Source organism: Salarias fasciatus (genome assembly GCF_902148845.1).
Source record: "Salarias fasciatus chromosome 7 unlocalized genomic scaffold, fSalaFa1.1 super_scaffold_4, whole genome shotgun sequence".
Taxonomy (NCBI): domain Eukaryota; kingdom Metazoa; phylum Chordata; class Actinopteri; order Blenniiformes; family Blenniidae; genus Salarias; species Salarias fasciatus.
In genome coordinates, this window is record NW_021941229.1 from 23,142,570 (window position 1) to 23,170,200 (window position 27,631).

General features: G+C 45.6%; 1 protein-coding gene across 1 annotated transcript in view; it reads right to left on the bottom strand.

The window, feature by feature from the left end:
• LOC115382695 (netrin-G2-like) overlaps window positions 1-27,631 on the bottom strand; it is a 69,637-nt gene that overhangs the window by 27,203 nt on the left and 14,803 nt on the right. The window contains 2 exon segments of the mRNA XM_030084531.1: window positions 1,462-1,491; window positions 4,087-4,259. Coding sequence (XP_029940391.1) covers window positions 1,462-1,491; window positions 4,087-4,259 — 203 coding nt within the window.

Sequence of the window (27,631 nt, forward strand, 5' to 3'; positions counted from 1 at the left end):
TCATTAAAGTGTCGCCAGTCATCGGCGTGTATTCCCAAACTGTCCAGGAGTTGTTCAAGAATTAACTTGAATGAACTCGGTCTTTTTCCAGGAAAAAAAAAAAACCCAAAAAAGTTGTTTGGTTTCATTGGAATGATCTTAAAACAAGCACTTCAAGAAGAAAAGACACTTTGGATATAGGTTTAGGAATGAACCAAAGAGAAGGTTTTTCACAGAGCAGGATCAACGTGAAAGATCATATTATATCAATACTTTGCAGGATCAGCTCTACTCTACATCTAGCTATGACTAAGCTACTTTTCCGCACCTTCTTGAGTGTCTCCAAGGGGCTGATGGGTAATAGCCGGGGCCTGCTCAGTTTCAGAGAGGGCTGTGGGTTGCTCTGCTTCGCCCTCAGGTTCAGCTTCACCTTCTTCACTCTCGCCTTCGGTTTCGCCCTCGTACTGTACTTTAGCTTCAACCTCTGTCTCTCCGTCGGCGTTGCGGACAGCGAACGTCTCGAGCGGCGTCTCGGTCGTGGCTATTCGGCAACACAAGCAGAAACCCCCATTAACAAACACGCCGAGTCGGTTTCTGCACACTCCTAATCAACGCATTAGCCGGAATGATTATTTTCTCTGATAAATCGCACTCATCATTTGTCCACATAACCACACAGTCACGTCTGATTGTCGGCGGAGAGCTTTGGAGGAGTGGACTTCTGCAGTGCGGTCCAATTGCTCAGTCTATCCATGCATCAGCCTTTTACTGTTGGGCCATGTGGAGAAAAGCCCAGTGCTGTCAGGGTTGATGTTGCCACTTTGCCGATCGTTTCTGTCTAACAGCTCGGAGGCTGAGAGCCTCTCCACAGAGAGAATCCCTAATCAAATTCCCCTTTTATTCCTGCCTCCCCGAGCTCCTCACCCGGAATCACACTGCATTACAACACACTACATATGCCCACATCCTCTCCTGTTTTTTCTCCTGTTTTTGTCTCTTTTCCGTCTCTCTCTGTCTTCCCGTGCTGCTCCATCCACCACCCGTCCTCACACGGCCCTCTCTCATCCCGTCTTCCTTCAATCCATCAACAGCACTGTCTTTAGTCTAAATAAAATGAATATAAAAAGGAAAAAAAAAAAAGAAAAGAAAAGAAGAGAAGCAGAACTGTGGAAGAATTCCTCCTGTGCAGGTGGACATGGCGACAGAGAGGCCTATTAATAATGAAGCACACGGGGCCCGAGCTGCAGCTCAGAGAGAGGAGACACGGGGAAAGAGAAACGACTGACTGGAGAGCCAGCCGAACATCACAGCGGAGAGGGGGAGTTTGGTAGACGCACAGATGGAGAGCTATAGGGGTTAAAACTCACATTTCAAGGAAAAAAACCCAAAACAATGCAACAAAAGAGGAGCAAAAAGCGAGACGGAGGAGGGGGAGAGAGTGGAATACCACCTCGTCTGATTTGCTTTTGCATTATTACTTACTAGAACCGGAGGGGGAACCAGCAATTGTACCTGAAAGAGAATAAAAGAGGAAGAGGAGATAAGAACTTGTTGTTATTTATGCATTCAATTTGCCTAAAGACTGGATTCTGCCTCATTCATCAGACTCAGGTGGCAGAGAGAGCTTAAGAGCTGCTCTGCAGAATAAGGGCTTGTTATGGACCACCTCTTAGTGTCTCGGAGTAATTACTGGATGTGCGCCGCTTCTCCTTCCCGGCCTAATTTAACTCCTCTCCGAACCCTCATACTCAGTGGCCCTCATCATATATGTATGTTTTCAGCAAGCGCTACCCCTTCGCTACCCTCAAATCAAAACTTTTTGCCTTTTTTTTTTTCTTTTTCTCCTCCTAAGATTGTATTTATACTTAGCTGAGCTTGGCATGCATAATGCAATCTGTAGAGACCAAAGTCTTTCCTGAGCTGTGGCCATTTTTGTGTAGAATTTCAAGCGAGCAAGTTGCAAACATTTTAATTTTTAAATTCCACTAATGGGATTCAAGAGTTTTTTTCTTTTTCTTTCTTCTTCTTTTTTTTTTGTAAAAGGCCGGTGTTGGCCTCTGAAGGTGTGTGTCAGTGCCATAAGGAATAAATGGGTTGGAAACACGGCAGCGTTCAAAAAAAGAAAAAAAAAAAAACTCTGACAATGGAACCATTCTCTGCAGTGTGCACACAGGTACAGGTGTGTGTGTCTGTGTGTGTGTGTGTGTGTGTGCTGGTGTTTCTCTCACTGTGCATGTGAGTGTGCCTGAGTTTGTTTGAAAGGAAGGAAAAGCTAGGGGGGGGGGGGGGCTGCCCTAGATTATTATTTTATCATTGCTAGCGACGGTAGCCGGCTACACTCTCCAAGAGGATTTCCTCCCCCAGTGCCCCCCCCAGAAGCCCCCCCACTCCACCCCCCGTTGTGTTGCAGCTCTGATCTGCTCTCTGCACCGAGGTGACGACGCTCCGCCGCTCTCTCGCTTCGTTATCGTCCTCACACTCGCTTCCTTGATTGTGCATTTCATAATTCAGACCTTCAGAATTCATATAAAACCTTCACATTTACCGACGACCGGAAAAAGTTTGTTTTCGTTTTGGGGAGGGAAAGACTATTATCGGGTTGAAAATACTCAACACACTTCAACAGAAGCACCAATATTCCACATGAAGATGAATAACCATTCGGTGGCACTGAGGATGCGATCCTGCCGTTCGGTTCGGTGAAGCCTTTTGCACTCGTATCAGATTGGTTTTAAATGGACTGAAACACAGAAAGTGGCCTTTGGACCGTTTCCTCGTTCCACTTGGAAACAGTTCCACACTACAGACATGCTAGCAGATGTGTCGCTAGCGAAGCTTTTGAGTATTTCGTGATAAAATAACCATATTTTTAGGTAATAATGACAATTTTCGCAGCTTTCGGTTTACTAATTAGGTGAATAAAGCAAAGAAATTACATTAATTTGCTTTCATTTCTAAAGGTGTTGTTCACCAATCACAATGTGACCGGGCGTTATTGTAATAACCATGACGTTTCAGTTTAGACTTGGACCAGAGCGCGGCAGAGGCAGACGAGGCTTACCGTCCCGTTCACATGAAATACTGTAGAAAGTTAAACTTTTAATGGTCAAAAGGAAAGTTTAAAGGGAAAAGCTCGTGTTCTTCTATTACTTTTAGCACAAGCAACCAGGAACAGAGAAAAGTTTGAATTTTACTACATTCGTAGTGTTTTTAGGCTCCGTTTCCAGAATGTTTAAGGTGAAAACTTGTGCTGCATTCTGAGTGTCCGTTTAGACAGAATCGGCGCTTGGAACCACTGAAAACTCAACTTTTTGAAAACCTCTCCGAAGCTGGAACCTGTTTTGAAAACTGACCGACTCTGTCTCCATGGAAATGACAGAAATCGTGCCTTTCCTGAAACGCTGCTGCTGCTGTGTATGCACACCACGACTGTAATTAAAAGCATTGCTTTCAGCATTTGCCTAAAACTTCTGGAAGGAAAACACAAAAATGATGCGTCTCAACTTGAATGGGGCCCAGTGAGCATCAAGCTTTGACTCCATTTATAAATTACAGGAGGGTCAGTCAACAGGGAACTGTGATCGCTTCAAACAAAAAGGATTTGAAGACCTCCCCCAAAAACTGGCGTCGCACTGTAAACTCTTCTGACTCAACCTGAGACCAAAGTGCCAATGTGATCAAAACTATAAAGAAGCGTGTTTAAAAAAAACAATCGGATGTTTACTGGCTCTCAAATAAGATCAACAGAAAATTGAATATTGATGGTCATAAAGGGCGAAACCGTGAAACACTAATCATTAAGAAAGTTTATACAAAGAAAATATGACAAAATAGGTGACTAATAGTGACTTTAGTGGGCGGAGGATCTGAGAATGAGGTTGGATCAGTGGTTTTGTTGCAACTGACTTGCTTGATCTTTTTTCTTTGTTTTTTTTGTTTTTTTTTTTCTTCTGCAATGTGATGTTAAAAATGTCGAACCAAATGTTTATTTTTTTTCTCCCTCTTGGTCCAGGGAACCTCACTCGTGTGTGAAGCCTGCCCGCGGTGCGACTGTGTCAGACGGACGAGGCGGACGGAGGCGGCGGGAACGCCCGGGCAGGTACGTACAGGTGTTGGGGGTCCCGTTGGGTGCTGGCAGGTAGGAACCTGCTTTCCAGGACTTGGCTTTGAAGCCCTTCTTGCATCGCTGGCAGTCCTGGCCGGTGGTGTTGTGTTCACACTGGCACTGGAGGTTCCCATCAATCAGCAGGCACTGGGAGGCATGGAGGTTACACTTACACCTGAAACAGAGACGGAGGAGACGCTTGACACGTGTGAAATGAAAGGTTGGTGTGTGACGCGAAGCCCGCGTCCCACCGCTTCCACAGAAGGCAGCAGGAGGAAGCCGTAATCACAGCCAGGCTGTACACCAAGTGATAATTATACCGAATATGAAAGTGCCATCTCTGCACAGGGATTGTTTCCTGTGGGTGAAACTGCCTCAATCGAAAAAGATTTCATCACCTGAAAAAGTTGGGATGTTGTGCAACAAAATAAGTAAGCACATCTTAATATTCGGAGCAACATAACACAAAGTCAAGCAAGATTTTTTCTTTGTAAAAATCAATTATAGGTAAACTATTGTTAACTGTAATTCCTCTTCCGTCTGCATGTGTGCTTAAGCTTGCGGTCCCATCGGTGTATTCAGTCACCAGCGCGAGATGTAAAATACAAATCCTTAAAGATACCCTATATGATGCCCTGGAGGCTGGTTTCTGTTTGGTTCATTACTTTAGCCGCTGCTTTTCGGGGCTCGGATGTGTTCGGCTGTTTCTGAGAAGTGGCTGGCGGAAGCGCAACACCTATTTCTATTCTGACGTGCGGTTTGTAGCGTTTCCAGTCCGTCTGATTCTGTCTCATCTGACTCGGCTTCGCAGAAGACATCAATTTGAATCAAAGCAAAACGTGAAAGCCTCGGAGACATATGGACTGCGGCGCAGAAATGTTTCATCAATTCATTGATTATTCATTTGTTCTGAAACTATTTTGGAATTTTCTATTTTCTTTTGAAAATCGTCCCCCTAACAATTGAAGTTAACTAATGATTGCCAGGATCTTTATGCAGAGGAGGAGGAACAGGACCATAATCTCAGATTATATGCTGCAAATATTTCCTCTTCTCCTCAAAGACAGAGAAGTCATGTGACCTCTGAGCCAGACTTGTCATTCATTTACCGCATTTTCACTTTTCATGAATATTTATGAATATTTGGTGAAAATACACTGAACGCCACCAGACTGGGAACTTTAAGAAGTTTTAGGAATCATACACTAATGGCACAATTCTGTGCTGCTGCGTTAGAAATGCTGTCTGAAAATAGCGTCTTCCTCCTGAGCATGTGTGAAATCGTGTGTCGGCTCATCGGGGGTTGATCAGGATGTTCGACATTCGTCTGGCTTGTTGTCACGTGAACGACCTCAACTTTTCTCACTCCGCAGGAACATGAAACAATTGCTGGGAACATAATCGACTCACCTCAACGTGAATCCAAATAATTTATCACAAGAAAAATACAATTAACACAAATTCATTTCCACAGCATGTATTATATTTTACTTTCCATTCAATTTTAATTATAGTTCTGAACACTTTTTTTTTTTGTTTTTTCCCTGCAAGCTTAATTAAAGTCAGGCACTCCTTCTGCTCCCATTTGCAGATGCATCGAAAATGAACACGCACTTCACAGGCTGAGTCCAAAATAGTGTGCGTTGGTAATTTATTTATCCTCTTTCTGTCCACAAGTGCTACACGAGAGCAAATTACTGCATACAATTACCGCCAGCGAAATTCAAGTGCCTGAGTCCGTGGCTCTGAATGGCTGCGTGTGGATGGATGTGTGCACACTTGACCTCTGCAGAGGGCAGGGCCCAGGTGGGCCGATCCCGAGGTTGAGGTTGTGCCAGGAAGGAAATGAGGATCTTAAGGACACTCCGCAGCTACGACTTTAAATTACAGCCTTTTCCAGATGAGCGACTGGACTCCAATCCAGTTTGTTCCACTGGAGTGAACAGCTATCCGTCTGCATCAAATATTCAAAGAATGGCCTCTGTATTCTAGCGAGATGACTACTTCAATCTTCTTCCCCCACACTAATCTGCAGCGCTTTCTGATTAATTTTTTTTTTTTGGGGGGAGGGGGGGATCGTGGGTCGATCGACCGCAAATATAGTCTCAGATTATATATTCAGGAAAACGGTGACTGAAACTAAGAAGAAATGGAGACAAGTTGATCAGTAAGTTGTGTCTCATAGCACATGGTTGCGCTCAGTCTTATAAATTACCCCCCCCCCCCCACACACACACACACACACCTCCCGTTCCTCTGTGATCACTGAGCGAGCTGACAGGATGTGCCACGGAGAATCCATCCAACGACAAGGCCTTGTTTCCTGCACGCTTTCTGAAGGACGCGAGCTGTCCACTTAGCCAAGACGGAAATTGAACATCTCTTTTTCATGGAGGGAAAAAAATAAAAAAATAAAAAAGAGTGCGGTGCTGGAGAGTGAACGTGTGTCAAGTGAGACAGGTGTGTGTGTGTGTGTGTGTGTGTGTGTTTTCTGCCTGGTGTGATTGTGATGCATGTGTCTGAGCGCGCTGATGGCAGACAACAGATCAGAGGAGCGCGGGAGCGGTGACTAATGCCCGCGCTGAGTGACTGACAGCGCCGAACGTATCACCGCTTCTCATCTCCCGCGTCTTCGCCGATGAATCTCATCTGTCTCATGGCTGGAAGTGGAAGCGCCGCCGACTGCGGGTTCTAGGAGTTGCACTTTAGAATCAATATGGAGGAGCCGAGCGATCCTGCTCTGCCGTGCAGTTTGTGTCTTCTGGGCCTAATGGCCCTCTCTCGGCGCAGGAAATGGCCGCTCTTCTGTTGACGGACAGCGGACGACGTGCACCGACATCAACGGCACGAGACACGACGACTTAACCTTGACGGCGTTTCACCGGCGTCCTGTCCCCATCGAAGCCTTCTATTTAACTATATTTAGATGGCAGGTTAAAACTTTATGGAGACTCCAGTCTCCTTGACCTGCTTTTCTGACTTCTGCAACATACAACGCCGGGAAACCAGGAGTACTTCTAGCCTTGCACTCCTTCCGCATGAATGATGTGACACTCTGACTTTTCAAGTGCAATGTCTCTTTTGCTCTCTCTCGCTCTCTCTCTCTCTCGGATGACAGCTTGCACTGGGATTTTTTTTTTTTTTTTTTTTTTTTTTCCCGATCCCTCTCTTCAAGTCCCTCCGCACACAAATAATACATGGGCACAATCATATGTTAATGTGCAAGATGTCTGCCTTCACTGCACAGTCATCAAAGTGGGACTAGCAGCTCTGAGCTGAAGGAAGTTAAGACGGGACAGCTGGATCCATCACTGGCCTGTCTCTGTACTTACAGAGCGGGAGAGAGAGAGGGGGAAAAGAAATAAGAGAAGGAGAGTGGAGGAGCAGACAGAAGGGCAGAATAAAGCAGAACCATCGCAGGCCGACGAAATAAAGGATGCAGATTTGCTTCGGTCTGCTCGAGCAAACCGCACACACACTGGTGTTTTAATTAGCCCCCGTGATAAGGAGGTCAGTGACCAAAGAGCGCTTCTTATACCAAACAACAAAATAGTCTTAATTCCGCCAAAATCGCACATGTTTATGAACGCATAGTCAAAGCCGACGACCCCTCCAGTGGTCTCTGGTGAACCTCCGCGTTGACGTCCAACACCCCCAGATCCTCCAAGTGCTTTGAAACCCATGCTGACTGTGAACTAAATGCTGACTCACCCATTTTTAAAACATTGAAAACAAAGTTATATAATCAAGATAGCTTCGCTTTTTTTCTATTTTTTTCCCCACCAAGTCAAACCATGTCTCTATCGTCATTCATTACATTCAGTTGTAATTAGATTTTGGAGTTACAGTAGTTAAACTAAGGAAAAAATCCTGGTTTAGTTCATTTTTAATGGTTAATTTTATGGTTTTCATTAACAGTCGAATATAAATGCTTATTCTTTATTTTTTGTGGACTTCAAGGGGAAACTATCTGTGTCAACGTACCTCAGAGAATGGAATGCCTGATCCTCCCAGCCTCCATGTCGTTCATTGTTTCGTTCTGTCACTGGCGTTCGGGTCACGCGGGTTGTTGTGCAGTCAAAAAAAAAAAGCATTGCTCAGAGGCACGTTTTTTGATTTGTTTTGGCCGTTTGCGTGCACGTGGCGCATGCTGGTGACTCACTGCGTGCCGGTGCCAATAATGACATAATGCCAGTGACCTCCACGGTGCGCCGGCGTAGCCAACAGTCAGAGGAACGCATGCTGAGAAACATGGACGTGAACAGTTCCGGTTTTGCATTCCCTGTGCATATGCATGAGCATGTATGTTTGTTACACCTCCCAGATACAGAAGCTGTTCAACAAACACTGAACATAAACATAATCTTTGTTTACAAGCGAACTCCCCAAGGGCGCTACGGGAAGTATAATGCTGAATGCTGCAGGCGGCGAATTCCCTGGAACACCAGCTTTACACGGGTTGTACGTCAGTCTTCCAGGGGAGAATACTAAATACAAAATGCTCGATCAATTAGCCTGGAATGATGCATGGGCGTGTAATTTCAGCTCCCACCGTGTTGTTATCGGTCAATTCTCTGTGTTAAGTTTCAGTTTTTTTTATTGAAGTCCACAATAATTATATCAGATTGTTTGATGCACTCAGAATTAACTCAAAACGAAGCTCCGTTTTCTCAATAAACCCTTGTGTACTGTCACAGTACAGACCATAAATGTTGTTTTCCTCATTTCTCAATTATAAAATCAACTAAAAAAAAAAAAAATGTCAGTCAAATGAAAGTTTTCCCAACATGTTTCTCTGCAGGCGAAGCTTCAATGGAGCTTTTAGCACCAACAATTAGATTCAATTCCAATAAAGAGCCTTCCTTTGTGGAGTTTGCATGTTATCTCCAAGCCTGTATTCACATTTACCGTCTCCATTTTGACTGTTCATTTACATGAAAACAGGATTTTGAGCTCCTGAAAACTGCATCTAGACTGGAATGTTTGCAAATATCTTCAGCCTCCGCTCCATCTGTGCAGGGACAACATGAGATTTCTCAAATGTGAGGAAACGGCACCTGCAGTTAGTCATGTGCAGTAGATTGACTCCTTAAAGTACGGTGCGCTTCTCATTCTCTTGAATTTAACAGCACTTCCTCAACAGCTGTGTTATACTGATGCAAAATCACACTGCCAACTAGTGGCCTGGCATAGAAACTACAGCGTTTTCATGTTAACGTGTTTCTTTACCGTTTCAAGCAGATCGTTCTGATGTGAACACGGTGGATCTTTCACGTGATGCTTGGTGAAATTAAAGTTATTTTTCCTGCAGGAGTGCTCGGGTTGTAAGTCTGTCTGTCTCCCACACAGTCAGCTGGAAGTGACTCCAGTCCAGTGAAACTTAACCCAGATAAAGTGGGCCTGGAGGACGGAGAGTCGCTCCTTGTTGTCGTTCCTGTTCATTTTTCTGATAATCCGTGATTCAATTAGTTATATATGGAGTCTAAAGACAGGAGGTAATGTGATTATTGACGGCCGTTTTGAGTGGAAAAAGTCACTGGGAATCGGATTAGGTAGATGTAAGACTGATGAGACGTTTCCACGACTGCTCTGCTCTGCAACTGCTGCGGGCAGAATTTAATTCCAGATGAGTAATAATTTCAAATTTAAAGCATTTTGAATTCACCTTTGAGACAGTGGTATGAAGCGGGTGCTGGACGTCCGTCTTTGCACGCGCGCTGCGGTTGGGTTATATAAACTGGTGTAATGCAATTGACGTTTCTGCATGCGCGCACTGATCGTTGATCAGCAGTGATCACCTCCGCCCCACCGTGGTCGTATCGGTCTGTTTGCGTTTCGGTCGCGGCTCGTCCAGCTGTGTGCTTCACTGGTCCACTCCCCCCCTCCGCCCCCGCCCGCCCCGATGTCTGCCTTTCCAGAGTCACGTTGGCCCCGTGTCTGTGTGACGACGCTTTAGACGGCAGAGACGCAGCAATTAGAGGAATAAATAAGAAGAGAGATAAACAAACATCAAGGGGGAGTCATGTGGTGGCGGAGCTCGCCAAAGCAGCTGGAAGCAGCAGTTAATGGGGCTTTATCTGTCTCTTTACTGTAGTTGACGTGTATTCCTGTATGCCTCTCTGGGGACACGGCTATGACTCCGTCTTGCTTATTTTCTGTGTTGCACTCTTCCTCTCGCTGTATTTTGCTTTTTCGCTCTCCGTCCTCTGTGTTTCTCTGTGCAGCTTCACCCTCTCCGCTGCACCAGTGTTCACTGAGTTGGTTAAACTGGGCTGTGGACGTGGAGGGGATTTATCCGAGCAGTCGGCGCGCCGGGGAGCGGGGCGGCCGAGTCAAATTCCTGACGATCCGCCTGCTTCTCCGACGACGGCAGGGAGACGCTGAGGAGGAGGGTCTGCTTCCACGTTTTCTGACCCAGCAGGAGGTCTGCCTCTTCCTCCTCCTCCTCTCCTGCTCCATCTTTGATCAACCCTCACGGAAAAGGCCCGCTCGGCGCTCGCAACTGCTTCCTCCCTCAGAGCCGCGGCTCTTTGACACCAAATTCACTGAAGGCCCTCTTTACCTGGAGCAACGTGACACACATTACCTTCCTCTGAGTCCGTCTGAGCTGCTTTAACATCATATTTTAATATTAAGAAAATCCTTCTTGTGTTCTTTGTAGTGTAATGCGCGAAGGAGCGAATCCTGAATCCGTAATCATATAATCCTCTGACTGCTACTGTCTAATCAAATCTGTTAGGGCAAGCTTAGACACTTTTGTGGGAACAAATGAACGTATCACTATTAGTTTACTCTGCGACTTGACAGAGTTCCTCATTACGTTGATTGAAAACTGTAATCTGTGTGACGTGAGCGGTTTCGGTGACGAGGCTGATTAAAACAGGCATTAAATCCCAGTGAAATGCAAATGTTTAGCAGCGAGTGGATAATGGCTGAGTTGTTTCAAGGATGTATTTCACTGAAAGTGCAGAACAGTACGACTGCTGGAAGAGGGAAAATAGACGTACCATGGTGGAAACGTCATGACTTGTACGTGCAAGCACACACATCGTGTTAAAGGTAAACTGAGTTACAATGCTCCTCCAGCTTAACCGCGCTGTGAAAATGAAAAGTATTTACAGACTCACAGATCCTGGAGCTTTCAAGGAGGATGTAATTAAAAAAAAAAGTTAACCGCTGTACTTTTTCAGCACGAACCGAATCCGACAAATTATTAATCAGAGCTGAGTGTTTTAATATTTCCTCAAATTTTGTCTGGAGGTGATTTTTTTAAGCGCGTTCATAAATTAAAGTGTGATTGGTAGCAGCCGAGTGGAGCGCTCCGGCGCCGTCTGTCCCGCCCGAGCGCGGCGGGGAGCAACCGAGCATGAAGTGGGAGTTTCGTGGAGCCGGGATCATTGATCAGCGGCACGCCTTATTGGCTTCCGCTGAAGTCTTTATCACCGCGTCCCCTCCCACTTCCTCTCCTCCCGCCTCGCCTCGTAAATCCGGAGTGGCTAATTGGACATGACTGCGTTTATGTACCGGCTTCATAAATTTCTTTTCTCTGAAGGGAGAGGATCGATTTTCCTCGAGAGCAGCCTTCCGTAGCAGCGCGAGCCTCCTCAAACGTTCCCTCTCCTCTTTAACACACCTCGCCCCCCCCTCTTCCTCATTCTCGGCTATCCATCCTCTCACATGTGAGCTCCCCCACCCTCTCTCTCTCTCTCAAGACTAAACAGGTAATCCATATCTGACCTCCCCTGGAATCACGGGGCGAGGAGGAATTACAGCGTGGCTGTTTTTCTTCCCCACAATAAGTGTTTCATGTTCATCTGTCAGCTCGTCCCACTCGCTCGCATTAAAAAGCAGCACTGATGGCATTTCTTAAACAAATCGTCCCTCCCCAGCTCATTATCTGTCATTAGCTAATGCAAACTGTTGACAGCAGAAGACCACAGATGCTTGAGCTCCGCTTTTCTGAATCAATCCTGCAACCCTTCCCCCTCGGTTTCTGTCTTTTTTGGGTACGTCCCAAAAAACCATCTGCAGGAGGAAAGTCTTTAAAGTGGAGCTTCTAAAGTGATGAAGGACGCTCCCGAGGAAGCCTGAGCTTTGGGTCTCCTTTATTATTAATCTCCAAACACACTGAAAGAGACGCACGCGTTCAGTGAGCGTGTTCACTATTGAGAGGTAAAGGAAAGTTATTGGCCAAGGAATAAAAGTGGGATCAAACATCATACATGTCATAGCTCTTTAGTTTCACTAATCCAAGATCAATCCTCCAAAAAAAATTAAAATCTCTGGTCCTTTCAACTCTTCCCAGGTCAGGAGGTAAAACAAGAACACACATTTTTTTTATATACCGATACTTACTACCTGAACCGACATCATAATAATCAATGAAATATAAAACATAGGGTTAGGTTAGGGTTAGGTTTGAGCTATTGGGTCTCCGCAGTGCAGCTCAAACTGAAGTGCAAAGTGCTCCAAGGTTACAGAATCCACGAAAGGTGGAAAATATGAAAAACACACACTCATGTAACCCTATACGTCTGACTTGTTGATCAGACTCATTGATGCAGTGCATTTCCTCGCCATGTGCATTAGCCCTGCTCCTTACAGGGAAACGCAGTGAGCTTCCAGATTGCAGGCCCCACAGAGGAACAACAGCACACACACACACACACACACACACACACACACACACACACAAGTTCATACAGCACGACTTGTCGTTCCCACTCATTGACGCAGTGCGTTTCAGAGCCTATTACTTTAAGCTTAATCCTTGTAATTAGGCGTGTTGAGCTTATGCTGGTCGCAGACCACACAAAGGAAGTGAAACAAGTTCACACACAGACACACACACACACACTGGTTTGAATGTCCGTGTAAGGCCCACCTGTAAACCATCATAGTGTTTAATTCTGATTCCCTTATAAAATGTGTGAAACTTTGTTTTGGTGTATTGTTAAAGCGCTCACATGTGCCCCTTTACATGTTGGTGTTTCACATGTAGCCTCTTACTGGAACTCTAATCTAATCAGCATTATGTTTTCAGTGGTTATTTGCCCCACAATGTAAGAAAGACAAGAATTCACACACGTTTGTACAGTATTACTTACATGAAACACTCAATACGATGCTTTCCTCAGTCATTCCCCTGACCTGCAACGCTAAATGGACTTTACTCATATGGTGAATTTTACTGCTTGAGCAGTCTTGATGCACGTTACATGCTCCGTCAACTTCATCCACTTCCCACACACGGTGACAGCTGCCGTGGAAGGTGCTGACACACCGCTGGGAGCAACTTGAAGTTCAGGGTCTTGCCCAAGGACACATGGACCAGGCACAATAGGGGATTGAACCGTCAACCTTGGGACAACACGGATCTAAACCAAGCAAGCCAAAGCCGCCCCTTAACATTGGTTAACCTTAAGCTCCACTAAACCACTAAAACTTAACCTTCCCTACCTTGAAACTTCAGTAACCTCAAACTTCAACTCAACCAGGTGTGTCCTTTGCACAAGTGTGTCCCAACAGAGAGGCACGTGCGCACGTGCACGCACGCAGTTGAGGGGGTAACCGGCCGTTTTTGGCGCTGGAATAAAAGTGGAGTGAAACGTCCAACAAAAAGACATCTTAAATTATTCAAAGCGCCGGAATGACCTTGATTGCCTTTGCAATCCACACCCTGTGTGTCTTTGTGGCGTGTGTGTTAGTGTGTGTGTCTGTGTGTGTGTGTGTCTGCTACGCAGTGTGCAGAGATGTGCGACCTCCCTGGCGTGTTTGCGGGATGATTCATTATTTTAGCACAGTTTGCTCCGAGTTAAAAAGCGTGCCTTTTAGTTTGTGATCTTGCACCAGATTGTGGGAGCGATGGAGAGATGGAGGGAGAGAGGGAGAGAGGGAGAGAGAGAGAGAGAGACTGTGTGGGACTAAGCTTACAAGTAAATTATTCACAAAGGATACAGTAAATGGCTATTGCGTGCCTGCCTAGCTGGCGCTCAGACCTGAGAGCCGCCCTCTGATTGGTCGGGCCGGGTCGTGTACAGAGCGGCTGGCAGACTCGGCCCCACTTTGAGCTACCTGCTCTCTGAAGCGCTGCGCGCTCAGGACTAAACAGCTAAATAATGGAGCCCGGGCACATCCTGTTCTCCCGCCCAGACCTCGGAGGACTGTCGTCACGGGCCGAGCAGAGACTGCTGAGAGTGGGAGAGCGGTTCAGGTGTGTGTTCCGCAGCCAGCTGTGGAAAAGAAACGCACTGTTTCTTCTGGCCTGTCAAACCGCAGGTGTAATTAATGCTCACCTTTCGTGGGCTTCTGACACGCTGGCTGCTTTCTGTGACTCTCTGAGTGTTCGAGTTGAGATTGCGATTTCCAAACAGCTTTTTCTTTTCTTTTTTTTTTTTTGCTCACTTAAACAGCAGATGTACGGGCTGTTTTAAGATCGGGCTTAATGATAATATTCTTGGTTCCTATTAGGAAGGCATCATCGAGCTCATTAAAATTTGGGGTTCCTTTTAATTATTATCAGTAAACAAGCTAACTTTGCTGCAATTAACTAGTGGCTGTTGACGGTCTACTTTCTAACATTGGAAGGAGAATTAATTGCTTCTGTTTGTCGGCAGAAGCTTCAGACTGCAGACAAGTGTGTTCGCTTTACTTTCAATGGACTTCTGATGATAAAACTTTTAACATTTAACAGCTAAATCAGTGCATCCTGTCTCATGGTAGAGCAGCATTAAGTGATGTGCAGCCGAACCCACAAACTCATGAATCTGAAAAGTTAACGTTCAGGACGTCATGTCAAATTATTATAAATACTCCAGGCTAAAAGCGGGGCGGTGGCGACTGGCCTGATACTGCAAATACTGTATTTATGTTTTTAAGGCAGCAAATTTAGGATTCTTTGCTACTCGTGTGTATAATGAAACGGTTCAACTGTCCCAATAAAGCCTTTCACTAGCAACACATTGAGACGAACGCTGCTGTTTGAAAGAAATGAAAGCGTTTGAAACGCAAAGTAACCACAGAAAACACAAAGAAGGATATAAATAAAGATTCGTCAAGGCTGCAACTTTTTGCTTTGTACATTTCTAAGCTATTTGCTTTATTGTTTTTTTGTGAACATTTACAAATGTTAATGCATCTACAAGAGAACAAATATATTTTTCCCACCTTTACTTACTAAATGCAGTACTCAAACAATATTCTTTCACACAATGATCATAATCCCACTTGATTTTCTTATTAACAAATCAAAGATAACATTTTAGTCAACACAAAACTGGCAACATAAATTTCACGTCATTTGAAATATTGGAAACAGGAGACGAAAGTACCCAGAACACATTTAAAAAAGTGTTTTTTTTTAATTAACTTAATCTAAATGACTATAGAAGCATGTTGCTGGTATAAAAGCAAACAGATGTCATTGATTATTGTCTTAATCTTCAGGAAAAGTGAGCGTGTCACATTCCAATAACGTTTTTTGTTTGCTTCTGTGTCAAAAAACTGTAATAAGATCAACTTCCAAAACAAGATCTTCCAGTTTCATCCAAAGTCTCAGTGATCTAGTAAATGTTTGTGTCAGACACACAGTAAAAACCTCCACATCAGCAGTTCCACCTGTATTTTTTTTCCCCCCTCATCTCTACAGGATACTAATAAAAAGATATTGTACCCTAAATAACATACGCTGAACGTTATCACCCGCGAATGGATGCCCCCTCAAAAGTCACTGACCACTGTGATGGGTGACCCTTATTAATTCATCCGCACAAGACATATTTTACTGGCATTTGGCACTTGGCGGGTGGTAATTTGGGCGCCTGCATGGCAGCGTTGTAATATTCATGCAGGATGATGCAGCATGAATGATGCAGGACGGCTGACACCGTCTTCCTGGAGCAGACATGTCACTGCATCTTAACGCCTCCTGCACTAAAGACAGTCCGGCCTCTCTCTCTCCCTCTCTCTCTCTCTCCCCCTCTCTCTCTTGCCTCGATTGTCCTGAGATCGCCGTGTAACTGTGCTGGATATTAGAGTGTAACCTCCCTGCAGAGCCCTTACCGCTGCTGAATGTGTTTTAATGAACACTACAGCGCGGCGTAACACCTGGGGAGAGAGGAAATTGGGTGTGAGTTGGAGGGGGAGCGGGCTTCGTGGTTATTATACATCCTCCTTTTATTTAAGATGTGAACGAGGAAGAAGGAGTGAGGCGGGCGGGAAGGCAATGGGAGGAATGAAAAAGTGATGAAGCAACAGAAACTGCGGGGCGACTGGCGGTTTGGTGGGAGGCTCTTCCTGCAGTGCCGTCCCCTACGGAGTCCTGGGCCCCCTGCGGGCCGTATGGATCTTTACGTCTCTTATTGTGCATATTAGAGTTTAAAACTTTGTACAAGCTCCAGTCAGGAGAGCTGGGTTCTCTCTGTGATGCTGTGTGCCCGCCATATGAACTTCCACAAAGCACTTTTGAACCTCCGAAGTCACATCGGCGTAACTGGGAAGTTGCACAATATTTCAGCCACACGTGATTTTAACCGCAATTACAATCATTCCACTTGTTAAAAAAGTTTTCCAAAAGTTGCTCAAACTTGCACACCTGCTGACACAAACCACACAATGCCCGTCAGGGTGCAAACACACGTTAGTATGTGTTTAAGTGTAATTCCGGTGAGAGCGGCGAGGAGGAGGAGGACGCCCCGGGAAGAGGAGCTGAGCCGGGATCATCCAGAGGACAGGGGTTAATATAATTATCCTGCTAAAACCTTGAGACAGAAAGAACATCATTAGTCATAGCAAGAGGAGAGCTACCCGAGCCGCGGGCCCGAGGCGAGGCGAGGCGAGGGGAACAGAGGAGGAGACGGGGGAAGGAGGACGACGAGAGGAGCGCTTCAGAACCCACCAGCGTGCAGTTAGCAAGACAATTAGCACAAGGACTCAAACTGGAGGGTCTTTGTTGGAGGGGGGGGACAAAAAAAAAAAGAAAGGACAGTGTCTAATAACACTCCAAGCTCCAGCTCTCCAGGAAGTGTTTCGCTTATTCAGTAATTATGATATTTTGCTTAATAATCTCCCGATAAATGAATTACTTGCGGTGAAATGGTTTAGAAATGAGATTCATATCTCGACTAAACACGTAATGATACTCAGCAAATGCCCGGCATAATTTAGCAACTAATTAAGTGACCTCTGGTTTATTGAGAATTAATATGACGCTGTTGTTACTGAAGGACTGTGTGTTTTCTGTTAATGAAGACAATCAAGCGCAGGCCTTCAGACATGGAATATGAGAACGGCGGGTGAACTCACTCCTCAGAATACACACTTCAGCAAACCCAGACAGAATCGCCAAATCGAGGCGCGCAAATAGTGTTTAGCCTATAAACACGGAATTAGCAGATATTGTCACAATTTTTTCACATTTGCCGACGACTGTCCAGACAGTGTAAAGTCCAGTTGCAGCAAAGCCAGAGACTTTTTATCAGGAAGAACTCCGCTATAGCCGAATCTGACCAAATGAATCGAGGCATGTTGCCTAGTAACCGAGCGTTCCATAGTCTCATTTAGCATACGAGCACACGGCGTGCCTGATCAGGCGTCATTCAACAGTGTGACGGACGTACAGAACGGACATTCGGACATCGCCGCTCCGCTGAAGAATGATGAAACGAAAGGCTGGACAGCAGGGTCACAGGAGACGGGTTTGCAGACGGCCGTCGTGCGACCACGCACATCCTCCACAGGTCTCTGAACTGCTCGGTGTGGCGCTGCAGTGAGCGACCGATGCTCACGACCAATAGGAAAACGGCAAAAACAGTGACGAGACGAGGAAAGCAGCGGTTAAAGTTTGGTCTACTTCCAGCAAAACTGGAGCGACAGCTCAATTCTTTTCATTTCGGAATTATCGTGGAACCAGCTGTGTGCAAGCGATGCTTTCCGGGGTTAGTGGTTTCCATGGTAACCGAGCAACGGGGTCAGTGGTTGGTTTTCCGTAAATGTTGAAAGAAATGACGGAACGTTTTAAAGTACGGGAAAACCCGCTGAGGAGTTTATCAAGAAGATATTTTCTAATAGTTTATTAAAGGTGTAATACAACATTTTGATTTCCGGGTGGATCACCTAAATAATTGGTGGGTCTGTTTGTCAATCATTCTGACGAGCTGCTTTCGTAAGGCGGTTCTCCGCGCTTGCGCCCAATCAGCTTCTCCCTTTTGCGCATGCGCATTCAGAGTGTTTATGTAGCCGGTGAGCTTCTGAGCTCCTACTTACCGATGGCGAGTCTGACATAATGAAACTGTAGCTGTTTCGGAAAAAAAAAAGCTTTATTTATGAGCGAGGCGGATCGCAGAAACTGTACAGAGCCGTGCACGCCGGAGAAGAGGAGATCGCGCTCGTACACTTCCGCGTTTTCTGGGAGAAGCAGGAGAGCCGGGCGGATGGTCTGGCGCATGCGCGTTGTTCAAAAAGTGAGTAACAGACGTGGGGCTTCGTCTTTTCGAGAAAATGTTGTATTCCACCTTTAAGTTCTGTCACAAATTTATTAGAAAAAGCCTCCGTTCAGTCAAACGTTTAAAACTTACAAAAAAAAACAAAGAAAAATCAGAACAATAAGAGGCATCTCAATGTCTGTGTCAAAGAGTCATAAATATAATCTTTATGTTTCTTATTGCGCTCAAACGGCTGCACTACATAAGACAATATGGTTATTTTACCAGCCCACCTATTAGGATACAGTAAAACACACTTTATCGTCCCCGCGGACAAATACCTGCAGGGCGGGTTCAGCCACGAAGAACAAATCCTTCATTTTATGCGCCGCATTAAAAAGACTCAACAAGGGGGCAGAGAAAGTCTACATGATGCTGTGTGGTTAAGTATAGAACGCAATACCATGAGATAAAGCACACAGATTACAGCACATCCTGAACGCTTCTCATAATGCAGCTGCCCCGGCGACCAGCCACAGCGTCTCGCACGATTCATTTAAGTGACCGTAGAGCATCGAGGAGGCAGGAGGCCAGACTACATGTATGTAGGGAGAGAAAAAAAGAAGAAGAAAAAAATCATTGGCCTTCTGGGAAAAAGTTAAACTGTAATCAACATTTACTGCAATCTGTAGCCGGATGGGTTCCAGCTAATAAAACAGGCATGAGGGAAAAGGTAGCTGTAATGAGATTTAAGTCAAAAACCACGATTTGTTTGGTGGTTTTCTTGAGCGCGTTCAGTTTTCTGTGTGCACAACTCTGCTGTTCTATGGTAGTGAAGCCATAATTTAAAGAAACTCTGTGGATCGTTTCAGGCATGTCAAGTTTTCGTCCTCATTTGTAGCTTAATGGTGAATCTTTCAGTTGGATTATGAGCTTTTTCTCATCTGGCGTAGTTCGTAAAATAGATGCTTTTGACTTCAAGTCAACACATTTGTAATGAGATGCTCGTTATTTTGCCTTCTGCAGACTTTCATGATGTGAAATTCTTTCAGTCCAGGTGGAATTTTGGCTCTCTTTAGATCTCAGCAGTATTTCGGACCTTTTGGTGCACCACTGTTGTGTCAGAAATGACCGACGGCACGTTCTCCCTTGCCACGTTTATTAAAGATGGATGAAAACTATAAGTTAACATATTTTTCCTCAGTAAAATCGTCAACCGGTTTAATCAGGAACTCTTCATCAGAACAATAGACACCGATGCTCAGTTGTGATTTAAGCATCACCTGTATTAATATTCATATAAAATACATGAACATCTTCAAGGAAAACTTGAAAATATGAGTCTGACCTGAAAAAAAATCATCTGATATCCCTCTACCTTTAAGGTGTTCTTATTGTAGAGTAATTACTGAAGCTTGAATTAAGCAGTTGATCTCATTTTCCTTCAATCTAACGTGAGAAATTGTTTTGGCTTTCATCAGGAGTCGTGTCAGTTTGCATGCTCACTTCAGGATCCCAATTAAAAATAGTAGCAAAGTGTGCGTGATGAGAGAGAAAACGCTCCAGCTGCTCCTTTTAAAGGGGCCCCGCGGCACATCGCGCGGTCTGCATGTTTCATTAGGACAAGTTTGACTCCCGATTAACTCCCTGACACAACCTGTCGGCAGCGGGACTCGAACCCGCCGCCTCCTGCTTCGAAACTCGCCCCTCCGAACTCCAAGACGTCGCTGAAGACGGAAGGGGAAGCTGACGAAAGTGACGACGCTGCAGCTCAGCAGTGTGAGTTTGCAGTTTATTCTTGACCTTGAACACATTTAAAGCAGATGTTTTAACATCTGCACCGCAGGCCGGTCGGACGAGGGCCTCCAGTTAACGTCAAAACGCTCGAGATAATCGACAATACTTCAGCTAATGCTGTGGGAGTTGCACTTCTTAATCATTAATTAGACTCTGTAATTTGTCATTACAACTTTTGACTCTCGGACGAGCTCCAGGCGCCGCCGCCTGCCGTCTTCTAGGGCCTGATTGAAAACTTGGAGCCTCTCATCCCTCCAGGTCCGCGGCGGGACGGTGCGGCGGTGCAGGGGCGAGCGTCTCCGGCTTCAAACGCCGACTGATCGCAGTGTGAGCCGCTACGCCTCCCGTTCCAGCGCGTCTCCAGCCTGTCGGCGTGCGGGGCTGACGAGCTGTTTACCGGCGCCCGTCTGCACGCCCGTTAATGACGGAGACGGTCCCGCAGTAGAGGCGCCGCCGTTTTTTTGAACACGCCACGACTGTAATAATGCTATGCTAATTAATGTGGCTGACTGAGAACAAACCATCCTTCCAAGGACACCCTCCCTCCGCCTCATGTTCTCCCACTTACAATTCCCAGCATGCCTTTCAGCTTTAAAGCACGCTCGCGGTATCAAGAGATTCCCCTCTCACCAGATGCTGGGTGAGGCGCGGCGCAGCCGCTGCTAGGGAGAATTCTTTATTGTGTTTGTGAATTTAAAAGGATATTTATGGGATGAAAAAGAGGTGGAGGGAGTGGGAAGGTGGAAGAAGAGAAGAGAACAGGAAAAAAAAATCTATGGAAGAGGGCGGGGGTGAAAAAAAATATTCATCTGTGAAACAAAAGACGAGGAATGAAAGAAAACAGGCAGAATCGCTGACTATAACTTTCTCCCCCTTCTGAGGGGAAATAAACTGTGATTATCAAATCGGTTACAACCGTCGCGTCATAAATCATGGCGTCTGAGGGCGACGGCGACGCGCTCTCCTCGTTGCGGTCCCTCGGCTTTTCTGCATGCCTCTCTTTTCTGGGGAGTGCTCATGAATGATTTAAAAAGTGATCTGTTTCCGCGGCGAGCCTCGCCTGCCTGGAAGGGAGATGGCTCGGAGGGGGGAGGAGTCCGAGTCCGGCGTGGGAGGCGCCACGCTCCAGACGCACAGGACGCCGCCTCCGTGTTCCCTTCGTCGCACATCAGGCATGAGTCTTATATTTCATTCATGAGGGGAAAAAAAAAAAAGGGGGGGAGCGGTGTTTAAGTGCAAAGCGGTTTTCCCATCAAAGAGGAGAGACGGCGAAGTTTTGAACCGTGGATGGAAGACGTGGAGAAATCGAGGGGGGGAGACTGTGATATTCCCCTCCCTGTAAACTGGAGAATAATATTTACAGAGCATCGCAACTCACATCATTCATCACAAAATCACACACCCCGGCTAGTCCCATGAAACTAGGAGTTAATCCATCATCTGCCTCCCTTTCCTCTCGCGCTCCCCCTGATCCAGGCTTATACCTCCCGTCCCCTCACCTTCCTTCCGCAAAGGACACAAAGGAAAAACTTTGGTGTAATTCAAAAATAGTGCGACAGTCTCCAAAGTCAAAGTCACCTGACGCAGATAATCGAGACACAAAAAAGCTGGAGGCTCCCAAAAAAAAAAAAAAAAGAAGGCAGAGGAGGAGAAGCATCTGTTCCTCCTCCTCCTCGCTCGGCCGTGGAGGAGATGGACGAGGCCTCGGGACACAGAGTTCCTCGCTGTCTGTCCCGTCGTCCTCGTTCAGGTTTCCGCCACGACGATAAACCTTTGTAACTGTTGGATTAACAACTGAGAGGCCTTCAGGGCCTAATTAGCCCTTCCCTCTCGACGCAGTGGGACTGCAAAATTACACATCAGGGTTACTTGAGGTTTGTCGCTTCCGAGTTGGAATGAGGATCTTCTGATTATATATTTATAGATCACTTTCTATAATTAAACTGTTTTTTACACCTTTCTGTTGTAAAAGTATAGTAATTTCCTTTTTTGTATTTTTTTTTTCATGAACTATTCCAGTTCTCTCATTAAGAGAGTCTGTGGGTATTTTATATTTGTTGCAAATTTATAGTGTTTTAATTGTGTGCCATTATGTTTTTAAAGTTTGGCACTCGCTCAAAACACAGGTCTGTGTGGGATTTCCAACCAAAAAACGGCATTAATCCAACCAAAGGAGCTGCGGCGGCGGCGGCGGCGTTGGGAGGGTTTAATTCAAGGCACCGGTGAGGAAATGAAACATGTTCCATAAAGTGGGATTGGAGTCGCAGATGAATGCTTTTGAAGGCTTATCAGATGGTAAAATCCTGCACAATGACGCCTTTTAATGATTTCAGATTCATCAAACAGCCCCCAGGTGGGAAATGAGCCGTCGGGTTCAGTCACAGTGACAGGAGTTCGACATGTTCCGCTTTACTTTGAAGGATCAGCAGCTTCATTTTACACTTATTTTACTGGTAACTTATTTTTCTCACTTATATATCTGTAGACATTTTATTAAAAGATGTCACTCTGAGCAATTATTGGTGAATCGTGGTGAATAAACAATAACCTAAAATCTGTGGTTTGAGCCTAATCAATCTTCATAAAGATAATGCTCTAATCCAAGGGTGTCAAACATAAGGCTCGAGGGCCGAAACTGGCCCCACAAGAGGCTCCAATGTGGCCCACCAAACCACCAAGCAAGTTGTCAAAATTTCAAAGAAAACACTGATTTCTTTTTTTAATAGTATGAGATTCGGCGATGCTTCCTTGTTGTTATCAAGCTCGTCTCAGAGCCACGCTGTCGGTGCGAGCCTGTAAAAACACAAGGTTTCACTCAAATTGGCTTTATGCTGAGATTTAAACATTTCTGGTAGTAATTGTCTGGTTTTATTGAAATATTAACATTTTCATCACATATACTGAGACCCTTGCCACAGCAAATACAACCTTTAGTTTAAATTTAAAGGTTTTTATGGTACTGTTTCACCATTCAGGATTAAATTGAGCTGTATGTGATCCCTGACCTTTGTTTGACACTCTTGTTCTAGTCTCATACGTCAGGTGATTTCGTTTTGGCGTAGATTGTATTGTTTGTCTTGAGTGTGAAGGGACCAAGAAAGATGCTAGAAAACTACTCAATCACAGTGCGAGACTGTAAAGACCCCTTTGAAAGGCAGGAGTCAAGAAGACTCTGAATGTAGAGGACGTGGAAACACACCATGTGTGATAAAACACATCCGATCTGGCGAGCAGCCCGCCATTCATCCATCTTCCCACTTTATCCTGAATGAGCGCAGGACGTTATCTGAGCCGATGCTTCGTGAAAGGCTGCGTACATGCTGGACAGGCCAGCTGCCAGTCCATCACCACAGACATTCACGGACTGCTTGAGTGAAGGCGAGCATGCTGACAAAACCAGCACAGGAAGAACATGCAAATACGACACGGCGAAGGCCCCAGCCTGGATTCAAACCACACCCGGCGCTGATCTCTGCTGTAACTTGCTGCGTCTGAATGGTTTGCATTCTGAGATGTGATCACAGCGGAAGAAGAGCTGAACCGACAGACATGCATTTTAATGTCTGCCGTCATTCATCATCATCAAGTCACAGATCGTATGTTCGAACCAGGTGGTTCCAAAAATAGGAGGAATACATTTTTAATTTCTTTGACCTTAAAAACAATCTTTAAAAACGCCTTTTGAACGTGTTTTTAAAGCAGGAACACGTTTTGTTTTTAGATATTAATGACCAAAGTTGCAGTGTGTGGAACAGAAAAATTGCCATTTGATGGAGAATTACTGAGGATTTCTACTGTCTTCACAAGGAGAAACATGAAAAAAGACACACACACATACACACACAGAACTGCTTTGACTGGCTGGGCTCTCTGCAACATGTTAATGAAGAGCAGGAAAGTTTTAGTGTGCCAGGCTGTTGCAGTCTGTGCAGAGACGGGGAGCTTAAAGCTCTCAGCACATTAGCTCTGTCAGCAGGGGGCCAGGATGGCACCGAGAAAAACACACACACACACAACGGATAAATGAGTCAAGCAGGCATGAAACAACATGACCGTGTATAAACACTCCCAATATCATCAGCATTCATGTGGCTTCGTTCCTGCCAGGTCAGCTCTTAACTAATTTTCACTACTGGAAAATAATTAATTGTGGTCAGAGACGAGGCTTTTAGACAAGACTGGGCTTCACCAGCTGGAGTCAGAGAGCTCAGCCACAACATGGTTTTATACTGTCGGATTGCGTAGTTTTAGTGCTTATGTTGATGCTCTTTCTGGAGTTTACAGCCCAACGGTTATAGCTGTGGAGATGGGGTGTTTGTTCGTCGGTCTAAAACTTTGGTCCAGGCTGCAAATCTCACCATCTGTTTCCGTTTGGAGGTGGTTTGCAGCAGCGCAGCAGCCTTTGCATGCAGTTTACGCATGGAGTATATATTGTGCTTAATGGCATTGAATAAGTTATTGTATTGGTATTCTATATTGACAAGTCGGTGAAGATTAGTACTTGAAAAAAGTAGTAAAAATTGTTCTCACCATTTTAATTTGGATGCTTGCTAAATGATTACTGTGCTAAATCAAGGAAAATGAAATAAAACTGAATAAAAATAAATGTATTCTAATAATAGATGCCATAAATACAATAATCATAAAAGACGTGACACGCTCCGCTCGTCAGTCAGGTTTTTCATTTCAATGCTACTTGAAATTCAAAGAACACTTTCCATGAAAATGTCACTTTTGCCTCTACTGCATATCGGGACGTTTGACTTTCACCCCTACTGAGAGATGATCAGTGTTGTAAAGTTGTATATGTGCTGAATTCCTTCTTTTCCGCTCATCTGACTGACATAAAGGAGTGGGAGACTTCCAGACTACTTGGCTTCACTTAAATGTCATCTCTCCCCATCAGCCAATCAAATCAAATTGAGAAGTCAAGCAGGCCGCTGAGAACCTGATGCTGCAGCCATGATGAGCCGGGAGAGAAAAACGATGCAGACTCCGTCTATCTCCCGCTCCGCCATCCTGCTCCATCTCCTTTCCCTCCGTCTTGGCCCTAATCCACTTAGTTGGCTCTTCCTGAGCTTAGAGCCTTTCCTTTATTCCATTATAAAGACCCACTGTACGACCTGCTGCTTATTTCATTAAAAAGACCCAATCCATGACCCCGCGTCTAATCCATAATGCAGACTACAGGCCGGCCGCGGCCCGCTACGGTCCACGCCGCAGTCCAGCAGCGCGGCTGACAGATGGGACGGAGCGGACGGGGATTGAAAGATGGAGATCCAATGAATGGGAGGGGAATTTGAGAGCTGCGCTTATGAGTGAAGCTTCCCGGTGAATATGATTTCACTGATGTAAATGATGATCGAGCTGAGGCCCCCGCCACTCTATCTTTGATGGTTGGAGATGGCTTTCACATGGCCCATCAGCGATATGGAAATAGGCACATCTAAGGGTTGGATATAGCCTGTAAAATGAACATAAAGCCCAGGGCTTTCCAAAGCCCAAACACCTTGGCTTAGAGTTTATACAGTCGTCAGTCCTTCAGCTCATTATAGTTAACCTTGGGAGAACTTTGTAGCACAAAATGAGCGATGCTGATTCATATTGTAATATCCTATCAACTATATCCATTTTGACTTTGCCTGCACTCCTTCTGTCTGACCTTCTCTCCTCTCCATGCTCACTTCAGAACTGCTCGTCCTGCCTCTGGTTTTGGACGCCCTCTACCCAGGATGCCCTCTCGCAGCGTGCTCAAGATTCAGTTTGCTGAGTGTTTTCAACACGTCCACAAATCTAAATTTGCAGCCTCCCTCCCATCAAACGCAGCTTGCCTGCGTTTGCACTTAATGCCCTATCAGGTTACGCATTTATTGATAAAGCAGCACTATTTAGCTCTGAGTACCTGACTTCCCGCATACCTGCGCCAGCTTTTTAGAGGCCGGCCGGCGCTCTGACAGTGCAGCGTCAGATAAAAGAGATGCATCCCACAGAGGTAGCATCCTCCACCGGTGGATGGATGCTGAAGAAGAGCTTGTTTTACTGTCTCTGTTCGGGCCATTAAAGCAGTTAACTAATAATAATTACTTTCAGCTGGGTTCAGTCGGAGAGTAACAGCTCGAGGCCCAGGGATACACAATACGGTCAGGAAGTGACTACAAGCCTCTCTCCATCGATAACACCAGCATATCTCATTACTGTGGCGACCTGCGGTACACTGCCACTCGGTCTTGATCATATAAAACCCATTTCGGTGCGCTGTCCCTGCCAGGGCACCAGCGGAGAGGAATATTCATTATTCAAATTTTAAGCATTGGAAATCCCAATATGTTACTAAGGCCAGATGAGATGAGATGAAATAGCTTAGCCTTTTGTCCGGGGAACATTGACTAATCGTCTCGCTCCCCAAAATCAATTTCCCAGCCGTAAGCATCAGACACTCCTGATTGTACTGTACTGTTGAGGACCCCCCACCACTATCACCTAATACTCCTCCCGGCTGCCCAGAATAACTTATTGATTAGTGATTATGTTACGGGAGGTGTGGGTGGCCGGGACGGAAGACGGACCGGCCTCAGTCATCTCCACCAGGCTAAATTTGGGTCCTCTGTTACCAGATCCATCACATACTGACACTATCGCCAGCTGCCACCAGGCCACCTCTCTGGATGCGGAGACAAATTAGGAGAGGTTTCTGCAAGTGCGCTGCTACAAATGAAGAGAAATTGAGTTTACGCGTCCGGGGTTGTTTCAAGCAAAGCGGCACAGCGGGGACTTCAAGCGAGGCGATAGATTTCAAGATGTTGCACACTTCTGGGTTATTAAATACATTTAAAACATCCTTTTTTCCCCCCCGAAATAACTATGGATGAATATTAAATCTGCTGGGTTTGGAGGAGGGTCTGGCGTGATGATGGACTGTTTCATCTCCAGGGTATCGGGCTGATCTCTCCCTCACTCTGATTCTGTGCTGAGCCTGAAAAGTGGCTGTGATCAATACCTGCAGGCCCTTTCCACAATGCCACAGGGCTGTTTGTGTGTTTGTGTTTCTCTGTGTGTGTGTGTGCGCGCGCGCGTGTGTGTGTGTGTGTTTGCTGTGTCAGCATCCACTCAGGACTTCATCAAACACCACCGCCATACCTCCCCCTCTTCTCCTCCGCCATACCTCGGCTCCACATCGGTCAACGCCCTGCTCAAACAGTCGCTCATTTTCACTTTCCCCTCCTGGCCCGCAACCTCCCCCCGTTACACTCATACACCCACGAATTCATGCCTCCTTCCTCCCATTCCGTGCCATCCCACCAAGGATGTTAAATACCATTCAAATGTCAGC